This window comes from Borostomias antarcticus, assembly GCF_949987555.1.
Source record: "Borostomias antarcticus genome assembly, chromosome: 10".
NCBI classification, from domain to species: Eukaryota; Metazoa; Chordata; class Actinopteri; order Stomiiformes; family Stomiidae; genus Borostomias; species Borostomias antarcticus.
In genome coordinates this window covers 6,368,777-6,379,257 of record NC_140243.1, presented here as the reverse complement: position 1 = coordinate 6,379,257, position 10,481 = coordinate 6,368,777, and the positions used below count along the sequence as shown (strand labels likewise).

The window sequence follows — 10,481 nt, the reverse complement described above, 5'->3', positions numbered from 1 at the left end:
TCTTTATGATAGGGGTATGCGGGATGGGACTAGATTGAGGAAAAGTAGGTAAGAGTTGATAGTTATTTTTCTTCATAAAGCCCTTTTCAGATAATCCCAAAGGGCTGAAAGTGCCTGAAACAACCTCAAAGTCAAACAAACAAGAAGAAGAATAACAAAAGCAGAGACACTACTAGTAGATAATATATACACATTAGATACAAAAAGTTTTTTTTTTTTTTTTAAGTAAGTAGGTCTTTAGACCAGTCTTAAAGAAGAAGGCTCTTTTTCGACAACCTGGACCTTATTTACGGCATATTATAAGACATTTGACTCACCGAGATAACTTTGGTGTAATTCGGAGGCCTGTAGAAGAAATTTAAAATCCAGCGCGAGCCAAGTATATCCATGTAATGGCGGCGGACGGGGCACCGAGAATGCAGTATGAAGAAATTTATTTTCTGCCGCGGTTGTTTTCATCAATCTATTTTTATGAACCGCTAGTTCCTCCCATAGAGTTCCTCCCACTCCCATAGAGCAGACCTTAGTCCTAGGGGTATGGAGAAGCAGACTCTTTCCAGATAGAAGATTGCAGGAGGGGTTTAGTGGAGTGATGAGCATAGCTACATCTGAAAGTTGGGAGAAGGGTTTTGAATTCAATCCTGTAAAAAGTATATTAACATTAAAAACATTTGTTTAAAAATAGATGTATACCTACTGTATGAATATGTCAAGCATCTGTTTTTACTTGTACTATGTACCACCGTTTTGTTTCAATAAAAAAATGGTGGGGGGCTCGGTCACAGGGAGGTTCTGTAAAGACACCTGCTGGGCTCGGTCACAGGGAGGTTCTGTAAAGACACCATGGACACCTGCTGGGCTCTTGAAGAGGGACGGCTCGGGGCTTGGGGGGCGTGGACCGCGGTTGCTAGTGGTAACGCGTCTCTCCCAGCCAAGCCCCTCCCCTCCTCCTCCTGTCTGTGCAGTTATTTGTCGCTTTGCGCGGAGTGAGTCCCGCGGCCTCGCAAGGTGTTCGGACGAAGTACCTGTCAATCTCTGGACCAGAATATATTTAGGGAAGCTAGGTTGATTAAAGGATCAGTCGAGTTCCCTTGTAGGATTAAAACGGGATCTACTAGAGCCTGGAGGTGAATGTTACAGAAGCTAGCTAGCGTTAGCTAAGATAGCCAACGTTAGCGCGAAATCCCTTGCTAGCTCGGCTAGCTCCGCGGACTGGTCCTTCTCAGGTGCTCATGTACATTATCTCTGGAGCTAACGCTTGCTAGCTAGCTACGTTCAGCAGACACTACAAACCAGCAGTCCTCCTCGCACGAAAACCGAAGATTTCCGACATAATGTCTGAAAGCGAAGACAGGGCCAAGGATATTCTCAAGGGGTTTAAACTGTATCCTTATCAACGAGTAGAGGTTTGCATGGTTGGCTTCGCCGCACAACAAAGCTATTTTTCTAACCTTAGCTAACTTTGCAAAGTTAATTGTTAGTGCTAGCTAATGTTAGTGCTACTAGCTACTTGTACTAGCTAGCGAGTTAGCAAAGGTAGTGTCCGTGCCTGCGGTGTTTTCGGCTTGACCTGGCCAACCAGCTAACGTTGGACCACCAGCACAGCTAGCCTTGGTAGTTAAATACCCCAGCTAGCCTTGGTAGTTAAATACCCCAGCTAGCCTTGGTAGTTAAATACCCCAGCTAGCCTTGGTAGTTAAATACCCCAGCTAGCTAGCAGGCCATATTCTGCCCAGCTGTGTCGTGCCTACAGTAAAAGTTCAGTAGACCTAATTCATTAACAGCATGCTTATCAGTCACATAGCAGTAACGTTAGCTCGTTAGCTAGCTAAGGATTGCTAGCTAGCGCTCAGTAGTCTCTTTCGACTTAGTAAGCAATGGCAATTTATCAAAGATAGGTAAAGTTTACACATTATTCATTGATATTATGCCTAACAAGCATTTAGCATGGGATGTATACCTTCTGTCTCAGTAACTTTACTTGGCTGGCTAGGCTACAGTAGTGTAACGTTTATATCTACAGGAAAAGTTCAGATGAAGCGAGATGGTCACTACAGTGGACTGCCTGTGCCTAGCCGTTCATTATCAGGTGCTCATCAGCCGGATAGATAACTACTGAAACAGCTATTCAGCTATTGCTGAAACAGTTGCAAACACGATAGTGATCTGATGTTTAGTTGAGGCCATGCCCTTGTACTCTAAATACTATTTAATCTTGTAATGGGTGTTGTTTGAATGGGGGCCAAGCACACTCCTTCACCCGACAGAAACAAGAGGGCAGGGTGATGTTGCAGGCTCAAAACTCACCTCTTCAAGAAGTTCTAACTGACCAGGATCGTACCTCTTAAGCACCTGTTGTGTTGTGTTTAGAAGGGGGATTCACTGGACTGGTCAAAGCACCATGTGTTGTGGTGGGGGGGGAAAGAAAATATTTGTATTGGGGTGGACTTTTTTCTTTAAAAGCTTAATTTAACAACATCTTGCTGCGGAATGCAGGGCAAAAAGGTTATATGGAGTGTCACTCAGGACACCTGCCACCAGCACCTCTCCATCGGAGGGGCTTGGAGCTCTTGCTGCTGGTTTACATAACACAGCGGTCCTAAAATAGACTCAGTAATGCGGACGAGAATAATCTTACCTGTACTGCCAAACCTGCCTCATGGGCCCAGAAATGTACTCCACCCTTGCAGTGCATCTCTGAGAAGCATGTGCTGAGGCCAGGCTATATTGTAGAGTTTTGGGGAGGCAGATTTTATTCCTGTGGTTGCAGTAGCAGTCTTGATTGTGTGTGTGTGTGTGTGAGAGAGACTTTCTTTAGAAAGGCTAGGCTTCATTTTCTAGCCTGGTAATGCCTAAATCCTTGATTTGCAAGGACAGGGATTTACTGCCTTATGGCCCTGCTCCAGGGCTGGCCGACTGCGTGTGGCTTGTGTCATGGCCTAATGCTACCTGCTGCCAGTCCCATCTAACAGCCAGCAAGCGGGGCACATATCAAGGTGTGGTGGACAGGTTGTGACAAATGAGTTGTGCCTTGCATGTGTTCAGGTTATTTGTGGATTTAAGGTGGCAGATGACGATGGAATAGGCCATGGTCGAGCTGTTTCACATGTCACAAGGACTGAGATCATTCAGGATGTGTAGCTGGGATGAATTCACTATAGATGGAATGAACCTGCGCACTGCCCCATTCCTGTAATGTGCTGCTCCTCAGACCAACATCAGACCAGCACTGATGGCGATGCTGAAATGGCATTCATTTGGTGGATACTAGGGATTTTAGTGGTCAAATTACTGTTCGAAGTTGTCTGTGTTAATCAAAGACTTGTTAAATTCTCAGTGTGTAATTGCACAGTGAGTTTAGCGTCCGTCTAGAGCTGCCCTGAGCTTGCTTCAGCACACTGTCACACCGTTGCTACTGACCTCAGGTCAGTGATATGGTTTACTGTGTCACTGACCATCAGATGTCACCATTAATGCCCAAATGATGTCAGTGATGATAAAACTATCTGTGTATCCTACGAGGTACAATTGTCCCAGGGTTACCTTTATCACTACTAGTCAAAATTAATCTGTCATTCTGATTGCTGTCAACAGTAATATCACAATTCAGTTGTCGTAGTACTGAGTGGTATCACAGGCTCTGTTGGTTTAGTATTGGCTAATGTTGCTTGTGATGTAGGCCATGTGTCCCTGACCAAATTGTCAGCCACTGGTATGGCCTCAGTTTTGTAGTTAATCTTAATATCACCGATCTTGTTGTTGTTGTTTCTAACTGCCGCATTATATGTTCTGTGGCTGTAGTAGCTACAGAGCCGGTGTTGTGACGTGGCTTACTAGTCCAGAGGCTAGCTGTCATGGTCAGGTTGATTACGTCAGAGGAAACACTCCTCACTGGGGCTTATGTAGCATTACACACTTCTGGCAGGAAAGGAAAGCATTAGGCATGTGCCTTCATGTCAGTATGACACGTATAACAGCTTTCAGAGAGATGACAGGTTGTTTTATCATGATGATATAGAGGGGTGTGTGCTGCTTGAAAGGGACTGGGCTGAAACAAACCCAACTAGATCATACGCTATATGTTTTTATTAGAGGTTAGCCTCCTGCTCAGACTGCCAGCAGCAAGCCTGTATAGTAGCCTACAGAGCGAGTCTGTATTCATTCTGAAGAGACCCCTGCTTCTCTATTGTACACCCCCTTCCTTAACCAACCACCCTCCACCATCCCTTCATGGCTGCACACTAACTCAGTGTATCTTGAAACGCCTTGACCGAGAAAAGGCTCAATGAAAGCCAGCACAGTCTTGCGCTATAATGAAACATAAACATCTCCTGTGGCAGCCTGAAAGCTCACTCTTCAACAGTGGCGCTGTTTGTGGCGGCGTACGCGGTCACAGTCCTCAGGGCCCAGCCGATTCTACGGACCCCGAGACACGGTTCTAAACATGTTCCCTGGGTCTGGCCTGTTCAGCCCCAGAGAGGCAGACTGAGTGGGGGCAGAGCCTGAGGGCCTCGGAGGAGGAGGAGAAGGCAGTGTACCTGTCTCTGCTCCCCCAGGGCAGGCCTGACTCAATACACCACTCCCCTACCTGCGGCTGAAACTCAGTACACTGCTACCAAAGAGCTCAGATCAGTGTCACTCAGTAGGATGGTGTCACTCAGGCTACATCAGCTCATACTAGCTAATTTTATTGAGCATTTGGATGGTTTTAGTTCAAACGTGGTCTAGAGTTGTGTGTTGGTGGTTGTTTTTTAAGCAGAGGCATCCATTCAGACTTATGTTTTAGGTTCCGCCTAGAGTTGGTCTTGCTCTTTTAAGCAGAGGGTATTTTAAGAGGCTGTACATCAAGATGTAGCTGACAACTTTCAGCACATTTCTAAGCTGCTAAAACAAACAAACAGTGTGTTACTAGGGTTGCATGATATACATTTTTCATACCAATAACCCCTGCTTCTCGTGGCCGATAACCAATATTAATTTCAAGTTTTTGTATTTTAAAAAGAAGTTGATAACCTGTAGTTTATGCACACCTGAGGGTAATAGAATGGTAAATGGACTTTTATCCAAAGCGCTTTACAATGCCCTCTTATTCACCTATTCACACACCAATGGCGGCAGCTACCATGCAAGGCGCTAGCTTGCTCATTGGGAGCAATCTTCTGATCTAACCAAATGACATCACTAGTGAAGTACTACCAGAACAAGTGAAAACAAAATCTGTTATAGTGCACAATGCTTTCTATAACCAAGAGTGAATCTGGCCTCCTTTTCTGAGAACAAAATAAAACTACATCTAAGAGTAATTGGGGGGGGGGGGGGGGGGATTGTCTGAAAAGAGTTGTTGAAGCAAAACTGGCTTCATAGTCATATAGTCGCTAAATACAGAATTTTCCTAATTCCTATTACAGTATCTGGCCGATAATTATTATAGTCATTGATAATATTGTGCATCCCTAGTGTTCCAGCAGTATGTCTCACATGTAATGCTAATAATAACACTATAATGTTAACGGCAACATACAGTATAACTTTTTAATCGGCACAGTCAGTTAATTATAGGAAAGTTAATGTCTGCGTATTGACCATGCAAGTGTCTTTTTAACAATGAGCCACTCTTCAACGATGTATGAAGCTAAAGTGCTGACAGCAGCATCCCCCTGGGGGCTAATTAGTAGTGTGTGAGTGCACGTGTCTGTGTGCACACTGAGGGACCACGGTCTCTACCTAGCTGTGAATCCCACTACATCCCCAGGGTGCCGGTAGATGTGAGCCTGCAGACATTTTTCACCATCACTAATGGAACAGCACAATCCAAACTAACAATAAACAGGCTACCTAGGACCCACACCCAACATCTAGTCTGCTACCATCAGACCATCCCTATACACATTTACACTATAGTCATTTAGCAGACACTTTTATCCAAAGCTACTTATACTCTATTCTGGTAGAATTTCTGGTAAGTAGCTTTGGATAAAAGGGCCTGCTAAATGGCTATAGTGTAAATGTGTATAGGGATGGTCTGAGGGTAGCAGACTAGATGTTGGGTGTGGGTCCTAGGTAGCCTGTTTATTGTTAGTTTGGACTGTGCTTGGTTAATAAGATTAAACCAAACTTGGTTAATAAGATTAATTAATGTGAGGGAGGACACTTTTTTTTAGATTCACAGGAACTGCAGCAGCTTGGGTAATCCATTCATAAAACATGTGCAAGACGCCACTACTAGCTAAGTTGCTTTAGGCACCACTCATTCTGCACAAACCTATTCATTTATCCAGACGCTCCAAAACGGTAGCTAGCTCGCCGGTCAGTGTGTTGAGTGTGTATCCCAGTGTGTAGCCTGAATGTGTGCTAAGGTGAGCTGTGTACTAGGATTATTCTAGAAGGAGGATGAGGAGGTAGCAGGGAGAGAGGGAGGGGCCCTGTGTTGTGGGGTATGGGCCAGTTAGAGTTGAGAGGATTAGGGAAATAAATTTAAACCAGCACACATTAGTTAAATCTCTCTGCAAGGCTGTTGGACCTGGCTACCTAGCTAGGCTCGTTAGCTGGCCAGCATCACCACCAGGCTGCTAGTTTTATGCTTCAAATCTTCTGTGCAGCTTAGAATGTTCTCTCTCATTCTAGGCTATGATGATGACTCGGAAGGTTCTCTTGTGGCAAATGGCTAAACGGGCACCTTAGATCTTTGTCTCCATATTGTTTGGTTGTTTGAAGCCCGCCGGTCCCTAAATTGAGTGTGAAGTGAATGTCAAGTGTCCTGGGGGTGTGGGGGGATAGTGTCAGGATGGAGCCTGGTGCTGACACCCCACTGCCCTGGCACTGGGCAGGGTGAGAGAAACAGAGGGGTGTGGGGGAAGTAAAGGGCAACCAGATGGCCTAGAGACAGGGGAAGACGAGAGAGAGAGAGAGAGAGAAGGGGGGGGGGGTTCAGGTGGCGCTGACACTAAGCACCCTCCGGTCAACACTGGGCTTTTGTTAAAAGGCCACAAACGGCTCCCATCTTCAGAAAGCCTCTTGATGTCAGCTCTAGTTCTGTAGCCGCCAGCTGGAGTAGCCACTGTGGTAAATACTCTGTTTGCACCACTCTCAACCTGTAAGAGCATAGCTGCATAAACACAGGATGGTCATATAACGTCCTAAAAGTGGCCTCTCCGGTGAAACGACGATGGGGAGAAGTGAGCACTACTCCGTGTGCTGCCATAAAAGATCTGGACACACACTGCACTTATGGAGATGCGTCCTTTTAACATAACCTTGATAGTCATTCCAGTTGCTGTACTGTGTCCAGTTTGCCTGGTACTGTCTTGTGTATAGCTTTTCCCTTGACCCCTGTGCCACCCTAGAAACTGGATGAACCTGCGCGATGCCGAAAATGGCCAAGTGCTATGGCAGGGGACGGACGACCTGTCTCTACCAGGAGTGGAACATGAAGGTACACGCACGCGCACACACGCACGCGCACACACACACACACACCCCTTAGGAAGAGTTTTTAAATAACTTATTTTTACACCTCAGCGCTCAGCTTCAATCAGTAATGCTAAAAACCACAAACGAAGCCAGAAATCTGGGTGTAGTCATTGACTCAGACCTGAATTTCAGCAGTCACATTAAGACAATTACAAAGTCAGCCTACTATCACCTGAAGAAAATATCAAGGATTAAAGGATTTATGTCTCAGCAGGATCTGGAAAAACTTGTCTATGCATTAATCTTCAGTAGACTCGACTAGGGCTGGGTATCGATTCGAATTTCAAGAATCGATTTGATTCCGATTCACAAGGTTCAGAATCGATTATCTTGATTTGATTCAATATCGATTCGGTTAGTGTTACTAAAACCTCTTTGTTTTTAGCTGTAACCATAATTACATGACTGCCAAGTTATGCAACACATCAACAGACCTACTATGGCTGGGTATCGATACTGATTTCCAAAAATGGATGAATGAATGAATTGTTGAATGAATTAATGAACTATTCATTAATTCCTTCATTTATTCATTCATTCATTCATTAAATAAAAGATCGATTTTGGGATTCATGAATCGATTCTGAATCATTTGATTAATCGTTTTTTTTTAAACCCAGCCCTAGACTCGACTACTGTAACGGTGTGTTTACAGGTCTCTCTAAAAAAAATTATGACAGCTGCTGCTCGAGTCCTCACTAAGACTAAGAAAGTGGATCACATCAGTCCAGTTCTGAGGTCTTTACATTGGCTGTCAAAATACTGCTGTTGGTTTATAAAGCACTGAATGGTTTAGGGCCAAAATATATTTCTGATCTGCTGCTAGGTTATGAACCATCCAGACCTCTCAGGTCGTCTGGCACAGGCCTGCTTTCTGTCCCCAGAATTAAAACAAAACATGGAGAAGCAGTGTTCAATTTTTATGCCCCACATATCTGGAACAAACTTCCAGAAAACTGCAGGTCTGCTTCAACTGAAGACTTCTCTTTTTGTCGCTCCTTTTTATTAAATCAAAAAAGTTTTTCCTGCATTTTGTTTTAAATGACCTTTTTATAATGTGTTTTTTGCACTTTGTCTTTGCACAATGTCTCATGTAAAGCACTTTGAATTGCCTTGTTGCTGAAAAGTTCTATACTAATACACTTGCCTTGCCTTACCTGTCATTAAATCCACATAGGTGGTCAGCAAGTGCAGCTTTCAAACAGCAGGGTAGAGAATGGGGGCGTACAGTAGAATCTATTTTCTGTGCTTTTGTTCTTTTTTAACATCGGGCGCTCTGCTCTATAGAATAAGAAATGATCACACCACTACCTGGTACTGGAAGGTCCGTAACCTTCTGTACTGTACCAAACATAGCTGAGGTTCTTGAGATTGGAATAACAAACATGATGCACTTTGCGTCACTATATCACCATATATTATTTTCTCCTCACATTCACACTAGATTACGATTATATCTATTGATCAACTATGATGTCACTATATACAGTATTTATTTATTATCTCTGAGAAACAAACATGTAGACAGTCATGCTGTCTAAGCTGTGGAAACCAGCCCTTGGTGTGTGTGTATTACATGTGCATATGATCGCTTTAGGTCAGTTGCAGGCTGCTTTAGTACTGTGTGGCTCCCCCTACTGGTCAGGATCTGACTTTTTTCTTTCCTTCCCGGCAGCCCGAGTCCCCAAGAAGATCCTCAAATGTAAAGCTGTGTCCCGAGAGCTCAACTTCTCCTCCTCAGAAAAACTGGAAAAATTCCGCCTTGAACAGAAGGTGTTCTTCAAAGGCCAGTGTTTAGAAGGTATCTGTTCGCCTCATTTTTTCATCAGCTCCCACAATCCAAGCATCATTTGGCATTGTGGTGTATCACCACGCCCTTGGGGATGAGACTGAATTTAATAAGAGCATGGTTGTGGTGCTGTTTCTGTACAAAGTTACTATGTCAAAGTCAAGTTTATTTATATAGCACATGTTCATACAAGCAAATGTAGCACACAGTGCTCTACAGAACTAGATTAGATAAATAAGAACACAGTTAATAGTAAATGGTACAAAAAACAAGAAAACAAAGCAAGACAGATAATTATGAAAAAAAGAATAGAAAATGTGTGGAAGGAAGGATAACCATCAAATAATTTGTCTTTCTCTCTCCATGTAGAGTGGTTCTTTGAGTTTGGCTTTGTGATCCCCAACTCCACCAACACGTGGCAGTCGTTGATAGAGGCTGCCCCAGAGTCACAGATGATGCCAGCGAATGTTTTAACGTGAGTCTAAACTCTGTCTCTGTTGAAACTGTTAACGGTTTTTGGAACCAAGTTGTTCATTGCAGGTTGTGTAGGTTAGACTTTATCTTCATGAACTACTCGGTTCACAACATTAATAATCCACCACGTGTGGTGACAGCTAATGCGTTTGATATTCCATATGCTAGTCATCCTTGAACATCATCCATTCTAAATCATGTAACCGTTTCATCTTTTTACAACTGGTGTACAGATGTGAAAGCTGAGGCCTGCATGACGTTTTCCCATGTTTTTTTTTCTTTCACAGTGGAAATGTTGTTATAGAGACCAAGTTTTACGATGACGAGCTTCACGTCAGCACATCTCGAGTACGACTTTTCTATGTCTGAGGAGCAGCACCTTCACCTGTACCTTTTCTAAACTGAAGAATCCATGGAGAGGGTAACATCGAGAAAAGGCACATGGCAGATTTTGGGAGAGGTGAAAGCAGGACCAGTGTAGATGGAGTGCTGCTCTCTTCTACACTGCAAGTGCAGGACCAAGAGAACAATACAAGATACCGAAGTTGTAAAGATCACACTTCTTGGCAGATGAGACTTTTTGTATGTAAATATACATATATATATACATATATATGGGCAGTCAGTGATGGAGCTCATGGCGACCAACCATGTAAATTATTTTATTTGTAAATTTTTCCCCCCTGGTCATTCCTAAATATCACCCTGGCGACGTATACTGCTCCACTGTCACCTTGTATTTTTAATG

At 43.7% G+C, this 10,481-nt stretch overlaps 1 protein-coding gene across 1 annotated transcript; it reads left to right on the top strand.

The window, feature by feature from the left end:
- Positions 1 to 1,088: 1,088 nt before the first annotated feature.
- On the top strand, positions 1,089 to 10,481 carry pde6d (phosphodiesterase 6D, cGMP-specific, rod, delta). Its single transcript, XM_084444312.1, has 5 exons — positions 1,089 to 1,384; positions 7,344 to 7,432; positions 9,146 to 9,271; positions 9,629 to 9,734; positions 10,021 to 10,481. The coding sequence occupies exons 1-5, from the start codon at positions 1,335 to 1,337 to the stop codon at positions 10,100 to 10,102; spliced, it is 453 nt and encodes a 150-aa protein (XP_084300438.1). The 5' UTR covers positions 1,089 to 1,334; the 3' UTR covers positions 10,103 to 10,481.

Coding starts and splice junctions, on each gene's coding strand:
- pde6d (XM_084444312.1), top strand. CDS start 1,335: ATGTCTGAAAGCGAAGACAGGGCCAAGGATATTCTCAAGGGGTTTAAA. Junction 9,272..9,628: donor CAAAGGCCAGTGTTTAGAAG/GTATCTGTTCGC, acceptor CTCTCCATGTAG/AGTGGTTCTTTGAGTTTGGC. Junction 9,735..10,020: donor ATGCCAGCGAATGTTTTAAC/GTGAGTCTAAAC, acceptor TTTCTTTCACAG/TGGAAATGTTGTTATAGAGA.